The 22,459-nt window shown below is 31.0% G+C and overlaps 1 protein-coding gene across 3 annotated transcripts in view; it reads right to left on the bottom strand.

The window, feature by feature from the left end:
• NCAM2 (neural cell adhesion molecule 2) overlaps positions 1-22,459 on the bottom strand; it is a 515,691-nt gene that overhangs the window by 18,531 nt on the left and 474,701 nt on the right. Inside the window, exon 16 of one of the 3 annotated variants that reach the window (XM_077878868.1) lies at positions 12,684-18,719. The exons of the other annotated variants lie outside the window; for them this stretch is intronic. Coding sequence (XP_077734994.1) covers positions 18,613-18,719 — 107 coding nt within the window. The 3' untranslated portion in view covers positions 12,684-18,612. Of the gene's footprint in view, positions 1-12,683; positions 18,720-22,459 lie in introns of those variants that run through there. 3 annotated transcript variants of the gene reach the window in all.

The raw sequence follows: 22,459 nt of genomic DNA, 5'->3' as shown, positions 1-22,459 counted from the left end.
GATAGTTTATGTAATAGATATTTAATTTTCTTGTTAAGTTATGGTTTGTAAAAATTGGCTTAACAATGTATTTAAATGCTAATATTTTCTCACATCCCATGACAATAACTATGAAAGCCAAATTTTCTAATGTTTTCATTTTTTTTTTTCTACCACCTTTTTAGTCTGGTGTGAAAATTTACTTACTTGTCTTTGGGTTTTTCAGAAACAAAATCATGAACACATGTAAATTACATCACTAGGATTTGGGGACTAGCAATGATTTATTTTTTTCGGTGACATATAGAATATACTTTCTTCTTTAAGTTCATTACAGTTTTAATTATTTAACAAATTGAAACTGAGCCTAGTGATAATGTAAAAGATTTTAAGTTCAACTTTTCTTTTTTAGCTTTCCAGAATATTTACACATGTCCTTTATGATACGATACTTTATGATAATTTTTACAACTCCATGACATAGGAAAATGGTGTTATCTCTACATTACAGATAAGAAAACTGAGGTCCAGAGAGTATAGTGGCCTAAGTCTCAGGATAACCCTTGATATTAGATCAGTATCAGTGAAGACTATTTAGCTTCAGGTTTTATATTGTTTGTACTTGTGTCAGTTTTGTATTGTATATTCCTCATCAAATAATCAGAAGAGGAGGGATGCCTGGGTTGCTCAGTGGTTGAGCATCTGCCTTTGGCTCAGGTCATGATCTTGGGGTCTGGGATCAAGTCTCACATCTGGCTCCACCCAGGGAGCCTTCTTCTCCCTCTGCCTATGTCTCTGACTCTCTCTCTGTGTCTCAAATGAATAAATAAATAAAAATCTTCAAAAAAAATCAGGAGAGGGGTAACATAGTAAATAAAACATGTAGTTTTTTTGAACAGGAAAATGTCTATTTTTTCCCTACACTACTAGAGGAACAACAATTTAAATGAGGTACAACAGTGTAAATCATTTATTTATGTATTCTTTATTTTAGTTTTTTTTTTTTTTTTTTTTTTAGTTTTTTAAAGCTTTAATTATTCATGAAAGACAGAGAGAGAGGGGAGAAGGCAGAGACAGAGGGAGAAGCAGGCCCCCCACAGATCAGGGAGCTCCTCGTGGACTTGATCCCAGGACCTTGGGACTATGACCTGACCTGAAAGCAGATGCTTAACTGACTGAGCCACCCAGGTGCCCCTTATCTATGTATCATTAGCTCTCTTTTTAGTGATCATTTTGTATTGCTTTTTGATAGAGTATTTTATACTAGAATTTAATAAGAATAAATAATTTAGGAATTATAAAATTTAAACATCTGTTTTTTGGTATATATTTTGCTATTGAGAGCAAATAGGAGAGTCATTCTAATTGTATTTCTATAACTTCCCTCCCAGCTGACCTTCTGTCCCATGAAATTCAGAAATTGTCAAGCTCAAGCCATATTAGTCCCCAGACCTTGTGTAATCACATCCTAACTGAAATAAAAACATAAATTCAAAGCATTAAAATGAGAAAAAAACCTTCATTTAAAATTTGTCACATGTATATATTTGTTTCTGTTGTAGAAATTAATTCACAACTAAAACACGGAATTAATCTTCTGTGAAATGTATTACATTTGATAATAGTTTTCAAAAACCAGTACATTATATTTATAAAACTAGCCTTGTTTTTTGACTCTTTAAATAGTTTAGTATTTTACTTAACTATTTTTCTATGTGTACATATCATCTCCTCCAAATAGATTGAAAATGACTTTCAGTCTTGGAAAGGCAATAAAGATATGAAGAAAAAAATTTTCTTAATTTAATGGGTCCTAAGAGGGGAGATTTATTTTTTCCTCCCAGAATAGTGGTAGCTCTTTCCATAAGAGATATTCCTAAATATAGGTAAGTAAATAGTGTTAGTCTATGAAAGACAAGAAGACATTCAAAAACTTTTGGTGTTTCTCATAACATTGCTAGGTACTATATCCTCCAAAATCGCAGTAGGTATACTTGTCTCCTTTCTTGTATGTTTGTTCTTCCTTCATCCTGCTCAGAGTAACACACTTTCAAACATCAGTTGATCTATGGAAAATCTAGGTGTAAATCTATAAGCATGCATGTTTACTCATATATGTCCCATGTGAAAAGAGGTGAAGCAGGTGGTTTTCTGAGTTGGGCTCCATCTGAGCCACAATGGGAGCTACTTTAAAATCAGATCTGGATTAACTAAAGACTTTGTGGCTGTATAGTTAAAAAAAAAAAGACTATCAAACCATGTATGCTTCACAAACTTTCACTGAGTGCCTGCCTAATTAGTGTAGAACTAGATGGGCTTTCTGATACGTACTAAAATAGAACTAATAGAAATCAACATAAATCTTTAGGATTATACATCCTTTTAAGTCCTTTTCTACTTACAAAGCACAAGTTCCTAAAATTTAATTTCATTCATTAAGCTCCAAAAAATACAAGCAAAGAACAAAAGAATAATAACCACCATTTGCTTCAATGTGGATGGAACTGGAGGGTATTATGCTGAGTGAAATAAGTCAGTCGGAGAAGGACAAACATTATATGGTCCCATTCATTTGGGTAATATAAATAATAGTGAAAGGGAATAGAAGGGAAGGGAGAAGAAATGGGCAGGAAATATCAGAAAGGGAGACAGAACATGAAGACTCCTAACTCTGAGAAACGAACTAGGGGTGGTGGAAGGGGAGGAGGGCGGGGGGTGGGGGTGAATGGGTGACGGGCATTGAGGAGGGCACTTGACGGGATGAGCACTGGGTGTTATTCTGTATGTTGAAAAATTGAACACCATAAAAAAATAAATTTATTATTAAAAAAATAAAGGAAGAGCTCAAAAAAAGAAAAAAAAAGACTTTTATATTAATAAAGGCATACAGTTAATAGTAAGGGTTTTCACTAGAATTAGTGGTAATCTTGCATTATAGAAGGCACACTCTACAGTAATACATCCCCCCCCCCAAAAAAAAAAGGACATTGCACTGGATTCAAAACCAACTATCATCCCTAAGGATTTCACAGTTTCTCACACTGTTGATAAACAAGCTGTTTTCAAAAATCATCTGTCACTTACAGACTTGGAAATTATCTTAAATTGGTAAATTAATGTTTTATGATTTTTCCATAGGATCTCCACATTAACAAAGAATAAAAAAGTGTAGCAGAAAGAACAAAAGTATAGAAATGAGACAAGGTCTAGACTAGTTCAACAAAATAATAATTTTTAAAAAGTTATAAAAAGTTTAATAAGCCTCACAATTTCAAAAATGATGGGGATATTGAAAATAAAGTCTAATCACAACATTCCCCCACTATAGACAAAGCTGCAGTATTTACATTTCTTGACATAACCCACTTGTCAAGAAAATAATATTCTCCAACCTATGGAATTGTGTAAATAAATGTCTTATTACGCATTTATAAGACTTTCTATTCTCTACTGGGAATAACAGATCTGTTAAACAGATTCTAAATTATGTTAAGATTTGTCTTTGGATTTGATAGCCTTTTCTCAGCTAAACTAAATGGAGAATCAGACATATGTTTGTAAATGTGATATTTATATATTGTATTTAGAAAAAATCATTATAAATATCTATTTTTATATATTTAACAAAAAACATGACTTTCAGGTCACCTTGGTAGTAGTAATCATAAATGAGGAAAAAAGTAAATGTTGATTTATTCATATTATAAAATTCACTATTAAAGAGGGAAGTGTTAAAACCACTCATCTTAGTAAACTGAGCACATGTAACACTGTTTCCATTTTTCCAAATACCACATTTCTCTGTGTCATGACCACAGACCTCCTCCATTTAGGGTGCCTGGTGTTCATTCCTGAATTGATAGATCCATTTTATTTTGATTCATATTTAATATCCCTGTTTGAAACAAAGGTTTGGACTTCTGAAGTTTCCTATGTGTGGTTAATACCCTCTTTAAACTGTATTAAATAAAAAGAAGGAAAATATTAGAAGTTGCATCAGCAAGGATTAAAACTATTTTCTGCTATTTTAAAAAAATTAAAAATCAAACTGCAAACTGACGAGCAACTATATTGGATTTTATATTCTTCCTCCGTCTAAACTATTTTTTTTGTTGCTTCCACATACACCCAGGAAAAAAATGGAGTGTACTCTCCTAAGATACATTTTTTTCATTTAAATTATAAATAGGTAATATTTTATGACATTTGCACTTTGATAGACACACAATGCAATGCATTGTTCATGCATTTTGTGGCTCACACATTGCAATTAGATATAACTAGATCATAATTACAATTTTATTCTTTTTCATTATTGATAAAATGTGAGTAATAATTTTAATGTATCCTAGCTAAAATATTATTTGAGAATCATATTATGAAAATGATTTGGGAATTCCTAAGAACTGTACAAATGCATTATTATTTCATTTGTTATACTTGTTACTTTATGCTCATTTTTATAGTAGCTTATTTTTATTTTTGTTTACAGTATTTTCTTTAAAAAAATAGAATTTCCCCACTTTTACCCCAAACCTTCCTATATTTTAGAAGCTTAAACATTTGAATATTGCTAACACTTATGAACTGCGATGCATAAAAATAATTGTAAACATGTATTTACATTTTACAAGTGTTTTTGTATCATTATTTTTGATAAACTGTCTTCATTAAGGTCTAAGGTTTAAAACCATTTTCATTCTTCTGGTTTTAGATGTGAATTTCACTATGACTAGAACTCAGCATGGTTAAATACCATTTCTTTTTCATTTGTTCATTATTCATATAGCAAATTATCTCTCTGGTCATTCATTCCCATACTTCTGTATGTCATAATCTTTCTTGATCTTTGTAAGGGTGATGTTAAAATAAATGAAAGCAAGAGAATTATTAAAAATGCTCTTTTTGACTCTTATAGATGAAACTGCTTTTGCCTGGTTTGGGACAAGAATATATATATTATATAGTGGGTATATATATACATATAATTCTATTCTGTAATTCACCTTCCCTCTTTACTTCACCATTAGATTTTTTTCTTGCTGTTACTATTGTTACATTTGTTTTTATGGTTATTTTGTGCATTTTAGACACATTTGTCTTCACTGAAACAAAAATTGGTTGAAACTTGCAACAGATTATTTCTAACAAATCAAAAACCTCTTCCCTGAAATAAAGACTGTACCTCTTTTGTATTCTGATCTTTTCTCTGTTGTATCTTGGTTCCCTCTTGGAAAAGCTTCTAATATTCATGAGATAATGAAAGTACATCGTTCAGCTTCCTGACAAAGTGCACTTATTAGCAACTTTTTAAGTTCACTCAAGTTCATATTATTTGGATATTTAACTGCCTAGTGAACTAACTGAGTGAAAACTGTGTGGGTGCAACATGAATTTTTAGGCATGCAGTTTTCAATGAACAGTGTAACGAAAAAGTATGTAATGCAACTAATATCTGTGATGGCTGTGTAAGAGTATTGTTAATGGTGAAAAGAAAATTGTGGAGTCTTTTATAAGGGATTGCATTTGGGGAAAGGAGTCTTAGGATTTTAAAATTTAAAATCTTTAGAACTATATTAAAAATTAAAAGTTATAATCATGAGAAGAGTATTTAATTGTATGAAATTGCACTATTTATAAGTGCATTGTGATCAGCCTGACAGATGTTTGAGTTTTAGGATCACACAAAAGTAATTTGCTGTGTATTGAAAGAACATGTATTGAGTTTATTGGAGCTCTTTCAGTAATCCAAAAACAAATTATAAAAGTTCATGTCCGAGATTAATATCTGATAATCCTTGATAACACTATTTGTGTATCCACACATTAATTTCAAAAGGTGAAATTTCAGATTTTTATTAAAGATTTATTTATTTTAGAGAGAAAGAAAGAGAATGTAGGGGGCAGGATATAGGAGCAGAGAGAGAGAGAGAAACCCAACAGACTCCAAGCTGAGTGTGGAGCCCAATGAAGAGCTTGATCTTATGACCCTGAGATCATGACTTGATTGAAACCAAGAGTTGAATGTTTAACTAACTGTACCACTCAGGCACTCCTGAAATTTTCAGGTTTTTAATCTTATAAGTAAAATTTACCAATGATTTTTCAGTACTATTCAAATATATTAACAAAGCCTACTGTTACTATTTGTATGTGTTTTAAATCCTCAATATATTTCAGTACATTTTAATAAGATGGTGTTGTCTTTTCTGGGTGTACTCAGTTAAGCGATATTGATGTAGGTGTATTCTTGCTTACTACCAAATTTCTTTGTGTGGGGGTGGTGAAGATTGTATTTTATATCATCTATTTCCTACCATTGTGTTTCTGTGTCTCTATTATTTAGTTATTTTGATTCTTACGTCAATATGTTCTTTACACATATAACAAATACACACACACACACACACACACACAAACACTCAATGATAATACAAATTTCCCTTCAAGTCACTTATCCTTACTAGGAAGTATTATTTGGGAGAAGGTAGGTTGAGAGGGCAGCACAGATAAACCAGACTTTACTTATTTATCTATTTACTTACTTATATTTACTGTCTGATTTGGGGCAAGATAATTAGCTAATTAGCTAATTGAGGATATCTGGTTTGGTAATGGGAAGACAATTGTGTGTGTGTGTGTGTGTATTATTTATAATTACAAAACTCTATACATTTTCCTAAGAATGTCTTTTCCTAGACAAGGAATGTTTGTTTGTTTACAAAGGCAGAATTATAAAATATCTTTTCAAAATATCTTCTTCTCCTTTGATAATACAGAAATATTTTTGCCCAAGGCTGAATTGGGCCAAAATACATGATCATCCTTTAATTTAGCACAATCTTATTAAACAATCTTATCAAGCAGTTGTGAAGATGAAATAAGAAAAAGGCAAAAGACTCTCTTCACTGGGGACTCATTAAATTGAGAAGAGTAGAGTAAGACATGTAACTGGAAACTGAAATGCAATGCAATTGATTGCTTTACTAGTGGTAAAAATTAATGTAACCTGAGCAGATGGGGGGAAAATCATATATGTTAGTAGTTCGTGGTCAAGTAAGACGTAATAGAGAAGACAATGCTTGAAATGGTATTGAAGAATGAGAACATTTTCATGTGATGACAGGAAGTGATTATTGACAGAATACGCCATGAGTAAATGTGGAAATGTATGAAAATATATGGTATGTTTTTAAATTAGCATATATATAAATATTAGAGATAAAATACTGAAGATGGTTGAAAAGGTCAAAGTGAAGTGATAAAAATGATGAAATTAAAAATGTGGACCTTGCAAACTGAGTAGATAAATAAATCACCCAAACCAAATTAGTCACCACCACTAACAGAACCTCAAACGTGTGATCTTTTCACAAAAGATGGTAGAGAGTTGTTAGAGATACATAGGAAGGGAACTAGAATCTGTTGCAGGAAAGAAGCTAGTGGAAGCCTGGGCTATGGCTTCAAACATCTGTCCAGTCTTTCCTGTCTCCTATTCCACCTCCATTTCCATAATGCACCCAGGCTTGTCAATCTCTACTTGATACTTGAAGCAGTGAGAAAATAGACTTAGCCTAGAACATGTGATTAGTGATAGAACATTAATTAGTGACCATTAATATGTTTTAAAAATGGACACTGTATAAGATAAAGTATTATCATTTACATAATATATATTTATAATTACATATAACTGTTCTGTGTAATTTGTAATGGAATGACATTCTAAGTGGCTCATCTCTTTCACACCATTTTAAAAATTTATTATCTACACAATCCTTCTTAAGGTTTTAGTATTTATCTTTTGAAAACAATTCCCTGTAAAAAGGAACACTCTAAAATATAAAGTTATTATTCTTCTATGAGAGTGTTGATGAAAACTTGTCACATTCGCAGAAAAAGTTAAAGTAGTATATTTAATATAAGGAAAGGAATTAAAGATATAAGCTGTCCTGATTTTGGAAAAAAAAGTATTATCTAATAGATAACAGCACATTTTTGGTAAATGTTTCAAATAACTGAAAACTTTAGAAATGAATATTTCTAAGTGTTTTTTATAAATCTGGTGCAACAAACCATGAGAGATTTTGAAATATCTAGAGTCCTTCCACAACAGAATACCTGTGCTCCTAACTACACTGACATTTCAAATTGCTAAGTGTGTTGGAATGGAAACCACTGATCATTTCACAAAAAAATGCAAGATATAAAATATTTTATACGAAAAAAAAAATATTTTATACGTCATAACTATTTATTCAAACTGCTACTTTGGAAATTTATTGTTATCTCACTAACTGTACTTTTCCATATGCAGTTTAAATCTTATGGTATGTGTTATTTTTCTTTGGTGAAGATGATTTGAGTATTTCTCATAAGATAATGAAGGTTTTTATTGACTTATAGGGAAGAAAACTTCTTAGATTGGAATGAATATGATAAAAACAGACATGAACCAGTGTTAAAGAATAGAATAACTTAAATTTTAGTTCTTTGGCTTAACCATTAACTGGCCAAATTCATTTTTTTTTCTGTTAACATTAGTTAGTTCCATTTATTGAATATGGAATACTTTGCACAGGTAAAAAATACCATATTTTCTTTTTTAATAAGATTTAATTAATTTATTTATTTGAGAGAGAGAGAGAGAGAGAGAGAGAGAGTGCACATGAGTGCTGGCAGAGGGAAAAGGACAGCAGACTGTACTGAGAGTGAAGCCCCACGTGGGCTCCATCTCATGACCCTAAGATCATGACCTGAGCTAAAGTGCAGTCGAACGCTCAACTGACAGAACTACCCAGGTGCCCCCAAAATACTTTTTTTCTTAAAGACTCTATATTACAAAATTGAATCATAACTGTATAAGATTAAACTACAATATTTTACAAATTGTTTGTTTAAATTAAAAACTAATCTATTGCAAAATTATTAAATATACAGACCTTTGAATTTTATAAATATATGACAATAAATGAAAAAATATGAACAAATATATAGATCCTATTATTTTCTAAGGAATTTATAACACTAAGTTTTGAAAATTTTCCAGCTTTAGACATTCACTATATTGAGTTGTAGAGACTTCAATTTCTGCCTTAGGGTTCTATTTTAAAACCCCCATTACATTATTAAAATGAAACATCTAAATATGTAAGACCACTTATAATGTATATTATTACATAGTACATAGTACTTCAAAATAATATATCATATAGTATACTTTAAAATAGAAGTGCAGATTTTCAATATATTTAAAAAGTACATCTAAGATATGCTCCTCTGGGTGAATGAATACACTGTGGTACATCCAGATAGTGGAATATTATTCAATGCTGAAAAAAAAATGAGCCATCACAACATGAAGAGACATGAAAGAACTTTAAATGCATATTACCTAGTGAGAGGAGCCAATCTTCTGAAAAAGTTATGTGCTATGTGATTCCAACTACATGACATTACAGAAAAGGAAAACTATAGAGGCTGTAAAAAAGACCAGTGGTTGCCAGGGGTTAGGAGAGAAGGAGGGACGAACAGGTAGACAATGGAGGATTTTTAGAGCCGTGAAACTTTTGTAAAATACTATAATACTATATAGTGCGCACATTTCATTATGCATTTATCAAAACCCATATAATGGACAACACCAAAAATAAATCCTAATGCAAAAACTGGTCTCTGAGTAAAAACGATGTCAGTGGTATCAATCGAGGTCGATCAATTGTAACAAATGGACCATTCTCCAAGTTGATAAGGGGAAGGCTATACATGTACTGGGGCAGGAAGAAATGGGGAACTCTGTACATTCCTCTCAGTTTTGGTATGAACCTGAAACTTCTCAAAAGTAAAGTCTTTCCAAAAATGGGAAAAAAATACAATGTCATATCTTGAAAATCTTCCCCCCAAAAATGGCTAACATGCCTCAATTGACTGAGAAAGTCTATAAATTCAATAAACAATCTTTTATGTCCTTCATTAATTAAAAAAAAATGACCTGCTAAGTGATGACACACAGGAAAGTCTTAAACATTTTTGGCTTCCTGTTTTAGTATTATGGGACTCACCGATGAACCAGACCAGCCCTTGCTGTAGAGCAATGGTTATATTCCCTTAAATAAACTTTTCTTCATGTCTGAGCCATTTGATGGAACAGGCCAGTATATAAAAATGCCACAATATTTTTTTCTGTTTTCCACCAATTAGCACTGTGAAAAATTTTTCTTAGCATTTTTCAAGAACATCAGAGAGTTTTGCATTTAATCTTCTATGTAACATATATATTTAGCCTTTGTGAAATTATATAGAGACAATAGTAAATTCAAAGTTGTTGTTCATGCATTCAAAGCAGAAATGCTAGTTTGAAGAGCTGATTTTTACTTTTGCTAACCTTATCTAAGTAAGGAAAAGTAGTCTATATTAATTATAATATGAATTTTTAAATATTTTGTTTCTCTTTGTAATAATAAATGAGAAATCAGTAGAGAAGCAAGCATATAGTCACTATGTAAATTCTGGTTTGAAGCTGTTTATTTTGATTTCCTAAAATGAAAAGGACAGATGCTGATATGAAAACACCTGTTTTAGTTTTTATTAGACAGTACACAAAAATATTACTAGAAAATGACCTCTTTCCACTAACAATGCAAAAACGTCATTTTATAAGGTATTTTCAGGAAATATGTAAAAATCATAAAGTGATCACATTTAATTTGATATTCCTTTAGAGCTAGAAACTGAGTGTGAGTTTATTATATTACATTGATCATGGGAAAGGAGCTTTGTATAAAAGTGGAAGTGAGAAAGGTAAACTGATTTGTTGAATGGAGTATGGAGATTACTGGAAGGAACTGTAGTTGATTTATACATGGCCTTTCCTAACTCACATTGTTTTTTCTTTGAGGCAATCAAGAAGAAATTAAAGGAAGTGGGACAAAGACAAAGTCTGTATGAATTATAGACTAGGGATTGAGTTATTCTTTCTCTGATTCAGTGTAATTTGATAAAACAAAGACAGGAAGAATGCTGAGAGTTAATGCCTCCCAATTTGGCTTCTCTGATCCTCAATTTGTTTACATAAAATAATTGGTATTGATGACGCTATTCGAGTAGATTTCCTCAAATCTCTTTAGCTTTTTCATGGTGATCCCAAACAAGAAAGTAATATACAGCTAATAGAGTAATGTAAAGTCACTGTGACAGTCACTATAAAAATGTCCAATAATTCCCAGATACTTCCCTTTTGATACTGTCTCATTGTCAAAGGGTTTCAGGAAAAATAAGAACAGCAAAGAAAAACAACTTTCTTTCTCTCCCCACATCTAAAACCTCTGTAACTGTTGAATCAACTGAAAGAGCTCAAAAGTTATAACAAAATATTATGTTAAAATTTTCATTTTGAAATGTATATAAATATGTTTTAATGGGGGATATATAGATTAAGACCTACATTTAAGACTAGGCTGTTCTGGAATAAGAAAGATTAAATGTGCCTTAAAATTATGCAAATCTTGAAAATGAACATTTCCTCCTTTGTAATTTCTACACTGTTTCATTTTTATCTGGCAATGCAGCACTTGACTTATTTATATAAGAGAAATACATATTCATATCTAATGCAGCAATTTGTCCTTTGTAAAAACCAACTGAATAATTTCCATATTAAAGAATTGTCATTTGAATCCAGGTCCACTACTAAAACAAAAAAAGAAATATAATGTTTCATTAAGAGCACTGGACCTGGATTCTAACTGTGACTCTTTACATAAATTTTTTTTTTTTTTTTTTAAAGATTTTATTTATTTATTCATGATAGTCACAGAGAGAGAGAGAGAGGCAGAGACACAGGCAGAGGGAGAAGCAGGCTCCATGCACCGGGAGCCCGACGTGGGATTCGATCCCGGGTCTCCAGGATCGCGCCCTGGGCCAAAGGCAGGCGCCAAACCGCTGCGCCACCCAGGGATCCCTCTTTACATAAATTATTCAACTTCTTTAGACCTCACTATTCTCATCTAAAATATGGGATAATGAAACTTTAAAGAGACTTTATGAAGAGTCAATTAAATATTCCACACAGCATGTGTGGCAGTACACATTAAAAAATAGAATTAATTAAAGAATAGAACCAAAGTCATTTTTGTTTCATACCCTGGCTGTGTATAAGCAGAGAAACTTAGGAACTTTCTATAATTTTATTCTTATGGTGCTTAAACCAAATTATAGCAATACATTAACCAAAGACATTTAAAAATCTCATTAAGCATTTATCTCTGCCTTTATAAACTTTTGCTAGGAAAGGAAACTATTTAACAATGCTTGCATTATTAAAATTATTAACTATATTCTTGTATTTTATTAAGATAGTATCAATTACTTTCATCTCGTACTGGTTATCGAAGTCTTCTAAGAACACTTGAACTAGTTTACTATGAAAGAAACAGTATTTAATAGTGTATCTAAAGTATTTTACATCAGCCGACTGATGATGTATTTATTTATCCCAAAAAGAAGTCACTCAATGATTATATGTGTATCTAAATTATTTTACATCAGCCGACTGATGATGTATTTATTTATCCCAAAAAGAAGTCACTCAATGATTATATGTTTATTACATTGAGAGATTGGATTTGACCAAGTTAGAAATGAAAACACACAACAAGGACAGAAAAGATTTGTACCAGTAATAAAGAAAACACATATAACAAAGATTTTCCTCAGTTTTCTTTATTACAACAATGGAGACACAGAGGTACAGAAAATAAAATGACATTTAATATACTATGAAACACATGCATAGGATTACACATAGTGCTGGATATTATGTTGGGGGTTTCAAATAAGAGATGATACTGAAGACAATACATTTACAACGTACATTTTTTTTTCAAGAAAATAAGCTATGATGAAAACAAATGCAATTAAAGTGATCAGAAATAGTCACTTTAAAACACAAGTGTTATACATAAAATCTGTAAGATGTGAGATAAAAATATTCTTAAAGAAGCTCATGAATCATGGATGTTACTTAAAACAGTAATTTTTAATTGCTTGCATTTAAAAAAATTAGCTAGGAGACTTATTTCATAGTTCCCATTTAGTACAGGTATAGAATAAAAATAAATATGATATAATTAAGAAAAAGATGCTATCTCTTAACATTATGTAGTGCTTGCAAATATGTAACTTTATATTTTATTAGTTAAAATGGAATGATAAAGAATAACTTAACTCAACACACACAAATTAAGAAAATTTACAATATACCTATAATACAATTAGTTCACACTTAAAATGAAATTTGATTATACTTGAATGAATCTATCTTTTAAAATTAGGTAAAATAATAGTCTATGAATTATAGTCTATCAACAAAGCAGTAAGGACATCAGTTGCAGTTCAGATCAGTGAAGCTATAATAATAGAATTCTTAAACATATGAGTTTTCCTTGGCTATTTCAATTTTTTCAGTTTGGGCTTTGAAATTAATGAATAGCTATAGAAGAAGAGTGGACTACTATCAAAAAATCTTTATCTGATTCATCTTAGATAAGAAGATATTAAAACCAAAGGCATTTGGAAAATGAAGCATTGATATTACACTCACATCTCTGTCTTATTTCAGAACAATTAAATTAGATTTAAGATTACTGAATTTTTTACCTTAGATAAAAATTGAGATGCTGCTTAAAATACTATAATAAACATTATGTATTTCATCAAGTTTTTAGGTACAATAAATTAAAAAGAGATAATACTAAAGCTTTATATTTAAAAGTTAAAAAAATATTAACTCTAAATGTTAACTCTACCAATATAGATGGCGATACAAAAGAAATCAGGTTAATTAGATTTTTTTTTTCTTTAGTTAGATCCTAAAATTTACTGTGGTAATATCTTCTGAATTCTATGATAAACTATCAAGAATTAATAGTGACTAAATAATTCTCTTTATTTTTTATGACATCATCAGCTGATTTGGAAATGGAATTTTTACTAATTTCAATTCATACTGAAATAATTTCAAGGGCGATTTGTCAAATATTTGCATCTCTAGTCATATGAATTATGCAAATTTGAGCTACCCATTCAATACGTTAGTCTTTCTGAAGGTTTTAAGACATATATCCAAACCACAAATGCTAAGACTTTAATATTTACCACTGATTAATGGAAAAGGAATAGAAAAAATACATCCTATTCCTATTTATTTATGGCTAGAAATCCAGAGGGAGGAAAGGAAGGCTGGAGGGTGGGCGAGAGAGAGAGGAGAGTAAGAGAGACAAAGAGGAGGAAAAAAGAGGAATAGAGGAAAGAGACAGGGAAAGAGAGGGACTATTAGAAATTATGAATTGGAAGGAAAGAATGGAGGGAGGGAGGGAAGAAGAGAGGAAATGGTGGAATGAATGGGAAGAAAAGAATGAAGGAAGGAATTAAGCCATAATAAGAGAAAACCTACTTAATTTGTACCTATTCAAAGGTTGTTTGAAGGGTATTACATTATACCTCACAGATTTGAGCCATAATAATAAGATGCATAAAATGGCACATTTAGATATAACCTTATGATCTGATATCTTTATTCATTAAGCAAAATTATAATACATAAGGGCTAAAGAAAATTATAAATAACATTTAATTAGGTAGTATTGTAACACACTAAAGCTCCCAGTGCTGCCAATATCATAACCAAAAACAAACAGGTGGAAATTTTCAGATAATTTTACATAACTAGAGAGGTTTCTTAGCTACTTCAAACTGCAAGTACTATTATAGGTAACATGAGCTAACTCTTCTTGAAAACTCGCCCCAAACATAGTTAATGGTTGTATTGGTAATATAAATATCTACCTTAAATCACTAAAATCATTTGTAATTTTAAAATTTATTTTTCAATTCCCAGTGTAGGTATACCATATTATAAATAAGACGCTTTTCAGATACATAATAGAGCTCATCCTGACTCAAAAATGATTAATTACCTCTTGCAACTCTGTTTTGTTGAATATAACTGACTAATCACAAATCCAATTGTATAAAGTTGAAACTACAGTAGAATTTTCCGTATTTCAGTTTTAATTTAGTTAAATATGGTAAGTGGCCATTCTTATATGGAAAATATTTGAGTTAAATTTTAATGGCTTCCAAATTGATCCAAATTGTAGAACCTATGAACTACTGTGCATACTTGTATTTTTAACTCTTAATTAAAAAAATCTTCTGTATATTTAAATAGTAAAAACTATTTGCAATTAAATTATTTGCATATGTATTCATTTTATATGTCCAACTGAAATTACATACATACACTATTAACCCAATGTCTAGAATATATTTATTTACTTATATAATTTTTTAAAATACTTAAGATACTTTAGGTGAAGGAAATAATGGAAATAAATTTAAAAAAATAAAGCCATAAGACATTTTAATCTTGTCCATGTCTACCAGGAATGAATGCATATATGTTCTTTTGTGTAATGTTTTTGGAAATAGTATGAGTGTAGCATTTATAAAGTATAGCTATTCCCAATGACTAATATGAGGAGAGAGGATGAAAAATGTTAATTGACCTATGAATCTCCCATGTAAGAAGTTTCATAGAAAAGAATTTACTGCTACTTGCTAGGCATACTCTCCTGGCACATCTGGCACGTGGTATTGGTGAGCTTTATAGTGATCTGATGAATAATTACAGAGTTTGGTTTGGGGTAGAGAAACCAGTAGCACTGAATAATTAAAGGAGAAAAGAAGACAGACCAAGTAAGAGCTGAGAGGAGAAAAAAAGGAGATATCTATGTTTATACAAGAAATTAACCCTGATGCTCCACATGCCAAAGCTGCAATCATCCATAAGTAAATCAGCCTAACCTAATAACTCATAGAATATGCCCGTTAACAAAATTTTGGAATGATTAAACATTTGGAGATATGATATACATGTCAATAGACATAGACACATTAAATGTAATGATTAACATAAAACTCACCTTAACACACAAGTTCATATTTTATACATTTCAGACACAGCATTTTATTTAAAAATCTATTGGATGAAAAAAATCATTGGGTAATATGAGGGAGAGACATAAAATAAGCTGAATTTTTATGTTTTGCTTACCAATATTCACATTCACTTAGACTTATAGGCAGATACTAATTAGACTAAAAAGCACTGTCAAATTACATGGTTGCATATAGACTAAAGACTAAAACTCAGATTATAAAAAAGATAACTTAGCAACACTTACACTTTATTATTATTTTTTTAAATCAGAGATGGTAATTTACAATCCCTAAGGTTTTGTTTATTGAAATGCTATAGCTATACTGTTCAGAGTTTTGTGCTTTCCTATTTCTTGTGGAAATAAACCAAAGCACAGAGCCTGTATTTTAAGATATCTAAGGATCTATTTTCAAGAATTTATGCATTTCTCAGAACTGTAAAATAACGTCTTCTAAGCATAAACATTTGGTCAAATGAAAGGTTGCTCATTAATTTCAGGATTAAAAACCTGATCTGTACTTAGATGTTTATAAAAACTAAATGAAAGGTTCCTGGGTGGTTCATAGGTTGAGCATCTGCCTCTGGCTTAAGTCATGATCCCAGGGTCCTGGGTTGGAGTCCTTCATCTGGCTCCCTGCAGGAGCCTGCTTTTCCCTCTGCCTTTGTCTTTGTCTCTCTTTCTCTCAGGAATAAATAAATAAAATCTTTAAAAAAAACCCTAAATGCTGAATTTATTAAATGTAAGTAATTCTGTGAGAATAAAAGTTTAATTTTAGATTATTTTATCAACTGTCAAAATATTATTTTAGGTATCATATAAACCTGATTTCGAGTCTTCTTCATATCACTGTTGGTAACCTTAAGTCATAGAATATTAAATTTAAAAAATCAACTATGTTATCTTATAGGAGACCTATTCCATGTTCTTAAAAAATATTTTGCTATCATATACTATGTCAAAATAATTTCTACATGACTTTCTTGAAGAAGCATTTATCTGATTGGAAAGATCCAGTCAGGTTATAGTGAACAGAAAAATTGTTCCTGGAAGAGTTATTGAAACTTTTTTCCCAACACTTTCTACATATTAGTAACCAATAAGTCTACATATCTTTTATAAGCACAGATATCCTTGAATATTATATGCACTTATAATTAGTTCTTTAATAAAAAACAAAAAGTTGGCTATGGTGATTTTAAAAATAGAACATTCCCCATAAGCAGGTTAGATTTTCATACTAAAGTCTGGAAGTTCCTTTGTCTCAGCAGAAGAGAAGGGAAGGAGGCAGAAGTATGTTTAATCTGTGGATGGGTTATTGTTAGGTAAGAAGAAAGAAAGACAGCAGTGCACTGCAGAGTTTAGAAAAGATAAAGAAGATAGACTACTAAAGAGAAGTCTAGCCTTAGATCTTACTTAATAGGATCCTATAGCTAGTTTTTTGAAAGAGTAAGATAATACCTTCATGCAACAAAGTAAATAGTTTTTGATGAGTGATTCTCAAAGCCTAGAATCACTCAACAATATGATTTACCATATAAGTATGGTCACTTTTGCGTACATATGTAAATCTGATTGCTTTCTAATTATCCAGAATGAGTAGTAAGATCATTTACTACGGTGTGGTTGGGAGTGAAAAGCACAAAATACTTCTTATTTTATAATGCATGAAAATGTGAAAACTGAAATCATTACTCATGATACTCCCTCAAATCCAGCTTCCTTTGAAAAATGGAACTCAGTTTCATCTTCTTGCAAGTAGTAGCTAAATTATTTACTTCTGTCTCTGGTCCTTGCAAAGATATTGACTCTTACATGTCCAGAAAGATGTGAAAAATAAGTATACGTATATGTTGTTACAACATCAATTTTTGATGCCAGCTCACAGCACAATCCATAACCAGTGAACAGGGTGCAACTTTTTAAACACATTCAAAATTAATTTATTATTTACTTTGGGATATTTGCAGAGATATATTTTCACTTAATGAAAAGTCTGGATATTTTAAATTGGTGTTCAAATTTAAAAGAGGAAACACTTTCACTTTATTCCTATGGCATTTTAGGTCAATAAAAGAAAAATAGGCAGCACAGTAGGGATACACATCTAATATAATAAAAGTTACCAGGTTTATGTTCTATATAAATGGTAAACACCATGAAATTTTATAAATGTCCATGAAGTTAGAAACTTACATTTGAAAGAGTAACAATGAAAACCAATATAAAAGATCCACAATTCTACATAATAAAATTACTATTTATACAGTGTATGGTCATGGATAATGAATTATATTTGCAAAATAATCAAATGAAAGAAGATTAGATGCAGCAAATGCTTATGTTTCAAGTAAAAGTGACATGATATTTAACAAGGTCAACCTTAGAAATTAAAGGAAACTTTAGAACGAAGCAAGTTATGCAGTGAACTGTATCCTGGAAGAAACATTCCTGATTCTCTTTTCTGACAAATTATCTACTTTAAAGATTGACAATTTGCGGAAAGGAAAATAGGCTAATTGTTCATGGGTGAAAATACATGCATAATTAGTTGGACCATAGAAAATCTTTTATCAGAATTCCCGATTAGTCTTGTAAACTTGCAAGGCATAAAAGGAAATATATTACAACAACATTAAAACATCCAAGACAAACTTATGGCTATAATGAAAGAAAACCCAGCAGCATTCAGCTGCCATGACTGGCTTCCATTTTCGCCTTTATTCGCTTCACAGCATTTATCTGCATGACGGAAATTGTTTTTGAAAATAGAGTAAGAATAAAATAATTAAGGAAGAAAAGAGTAGGGTTACAAACATGAAAGTAAAGAAAAGGAAAAAAGTGACAGTAGGAAAGAAAAAAAAAGAGAATAATTAATGCAAGATTTACACAAAGCCGTTACACATTACCTACAAAAAAATTACATTGATACAAGACAAAGAATGGCTAAAATCGGTATAGAACATTTCTAAATAGCTGTCACATATTAAAAACATATCTGAGCCATGATATTAGTTATTCTTATTTCACATAAACCAGACAATAGTTCTGTCTTTGATTATTTAATATAAGCATCTTAATTATTCTCTAATGAAGATGTAACTTATGAGCCAGGAGGGAGGCAGCTGTCATATCACTGGGCTACTGGTAAATTCACATTGCTACTGTTAATTTGAGCTCGTCACATTCTGCAGTGTTTACTGATAGTACTTTTAGCTGCCATTTTATCTTAGAAAAAACATTTAATAAAAGTAGATTTTTAACAGTGAATAAAACTACCAAGAAATAGCAGTGAAAATTACATTTCACACAATGAAAATTTGCCATAAGAATAGAAGAGCAAGGAGCACTGGCCCAACAGACCAAAGGCAAACTCTAGACATATGTCATTGTATCTCTTTAAAAATAATCTCTTTAAAAATTAAAAAAAAGCATAAAAATATAGGTTTATTTTTTCATTACATGCTTCAAAGAAATATTGCTTTGGGTGTAGTATTAACATTTAGCTTTGAGATTTCCAGATAGTTAAAAAGAAGTTTTCGCCAATTAAATAAACTTCAAGTTCACCATTGTTTTAAAATTTCTCTTATTTATATTCCAAACAGATCATAAATTAAACTTTAAGAAGACATTTTAGTATTGGCCATGCACTTGAATGAGTTGTTTTTGTTTATGTTGAGTTATACTAGGTTTCTTGGAACTAGACTGAGCGTCATCAAGATAATTTTCCTCTACAGTTCATTAGAGGTATAATCAAAAAAACCATGAAAACACGAAAAGAAAAGACCTAAAATTTGTAGCAATATATTTAGTGATGGTGATTATATAATTTCTTTGTTATCTTCTTAAATTTGAGGAACTCTCAGAGATGTATTACATGCTTGAATTCAGATGGTAGAATTATTTTATCATCAGATCTTAACAATGTATGAATGGAATTCTTTCTTCCCAAATTATATTGATAGTGCTAAAATTAGACATGTGTTCAATTCATAGTAACAAAAGCAGAAAAAGGGAACAATATTAAAAGAAAAAAGTTCCCTCTTTTTGATTAAAAGAAACAGTATTAAACATGTCACAAACCAAAAGAAATGGTGGGAAATGTTTTTCAAATAAATTGAAATACATAAAATCATCAAGGATTTTTTATTTTATGCATTTATTTTTAAAGGATTTTTTAAAACATTAGATTATATTCATTCCACCAAGTTAGGAGTATTTTTAATCAGAGAGATTATAGAATGGATCCATAAATGTCATTTTATCAGACTCTCCTCCTATAGATTTGTAATCATTTTATAAGAACGAGTCATAACATTTGAATATTCTCATTGGTCATAAATAAAAAGAGACAGCATTATGCTGTGTGAATATTCCAAAAGAACAAGATTGTTATTTTGCACCCTATTTCTATGTAAATCAAGAAACACATCTTTCAAAGTAAACACATGTTTAATAAGTGAAAATGAGAAAATACTATTCATCACAAAGTACTTTTTAAGTTAGGATAATACACTATGGAGAAGTGTGATATCCACTAATATATATATGTAGAAAGGCCATTATTATCAATATAATATATATAAACAGAAGGTGAGCATAATGTTAAAAAATAGTTCTTCAGTCCAACAAGTATGTGTACTTTACATTTAGCCTGTTGCTTACAAAAGTTAAATACATTGAATGCACATGAGCAATGACTTTTTAAATTCAAAAGTCCATAAACTTATTTAGACAGTGTGCAATGCATGCTACCAAAAATGAATTAAAACTAAATTAACTTGGAAAGTTCACATCTTCTAAAACTGGATAGAAAGACTTAAGGTCTGCTAGTTTATTATAGATAACATATTTCAGATATGAGTTTGAATTTATAATATTTACTTTAAAATGGTATAAGAAATCGTACAGCTACAAGAGTAATTTTGGTGAAGGCACATGCAGATCATTTTCCTTATTTACCAATACATAATTTTAACTCTATCGGATTCTGCTGGCATAAAGACTCCCAAACTCACCATCTCTCTTCACAGCCTTTAAAATTGCCCAGAGAAACCTTCTGGAGCTAAACCGAACAATTCTTAAACTATAAAGGCACATCTTTAATGTGGCTTTCCACAAGGCTTTTGCAGCCAGTGGATTCAGGATTCAAGTTGGTGGCTATAGTTAATTAGACATCATCTTGTGACATTTTTATAGATAAATTAATCTTTTCTTCTTCTTTCCCCTTTTCAGGAAGCTGTTATTGCTCTGCATCAGCTGCACAGTTTAGAGAGGAGAAATTCTTTCTCCTACCTTCTCAGATAGCTTTTTCTGACTTCTCCTTGACTGCATGATCTGCTTCATCAGCTGTGAAACAGACTCCAGCTTTTTTCATCCTAAAAGTCCTTCTGACACTGTTTTTCTTTTTTTAAACTCTGCTCACCTTCATAGCGAAGCTTCTTAAAAGCATTAAATAAACATGGAGTCTAAACCTCCCTAACCTCACATAAATCCTCATTCCACTCCTACCTAATTTCTCTCTCAGCCACTTCAGCAAAGTTGTTTGTACGAAGGACACTTCACATCTCTTTCGATTGAGTTCCACTGACCTCTCAGCAGCATCTAAAGTGGCAAATCCGATTTACAGCTTCTCTTTTTGAAAGATGACTCTCTCTTAACTTCCAAGATACTACAGTCGTCTCTTTTTACAGGACCTCTACAACATCTTATTCTCATGGGAGGGATGTGGTTTGCTCTTTCTTATATTATTTTAATTCCTTTTGGGCTCAGTTCTTCTCTACTCAGTAATCCCAAGAAGTACTCCTTGACATATATGTTGTGCCAGTCACCCTTCTAGGTACCAGGGAGATATCTTCGAGTATTTCAGACATTGACTCCTTTTCATAGAACTTAGGCACTATTCATCGTGTAATTGTTATCCTCACTCAGGCTTCAGATACCATTCAATTAGTATTAACATCATAATGTATGTTTCCAGTCTATGATAGTCTTCTTATCTTAATGCACACATATAACTACTACTTGACATTTCAAACTTAGTGAATAACACACTGATCTTATGTTTGATCCTATTCTCCAAATCCTGCTCCTCAAATTCTTTATCCTGAGAGATGATGCCAACATTGTTCCAACCTCCAAGCAGGAGACGCAAAAGTCATCAATATCTACTGAATTTGATCTGTTACACATTTAAGGTTAACCTACATTATACTATGTCCAGAATTTATTCATGGTTTTCTTTTTCTACCACTATCACTTTCTTTTAAGTGTTCTTGTTCATCCATCTCTTCCTTTTACCCATATGAGTAAGATCAATCTGTCGGTAATGCCTATCTACTCATATAATGTCCTTGCTTGAAATGAGTTCTTATTGCGTTTAAGATCTCCCTTAAGATTGTTTTTTTAAGTATATGTGCTGCTGAAGTGAGTACTCTCTTATGATTGTTTATGCAGTTTTCAGAAGACCTTGGATTATATCC

Source organism: Canis aureus, chromosome 30, assembly GCF_053574225.1.
Source record: "Canis aureus isolate CA01 chromosome 30, VMU_Caureus_v.1.0, whole genome shotgun sequence".
Lineage (NCBI taxonomy): Eukaryota > Metazoa > Chordata > Mammalia > Carnivora > Canidae > Canis > Canis aureus.
Note: the sequence above shows the minus strand (reverse complement) of the source record. Positions and strands in the feature narration are given on the sequence as shown.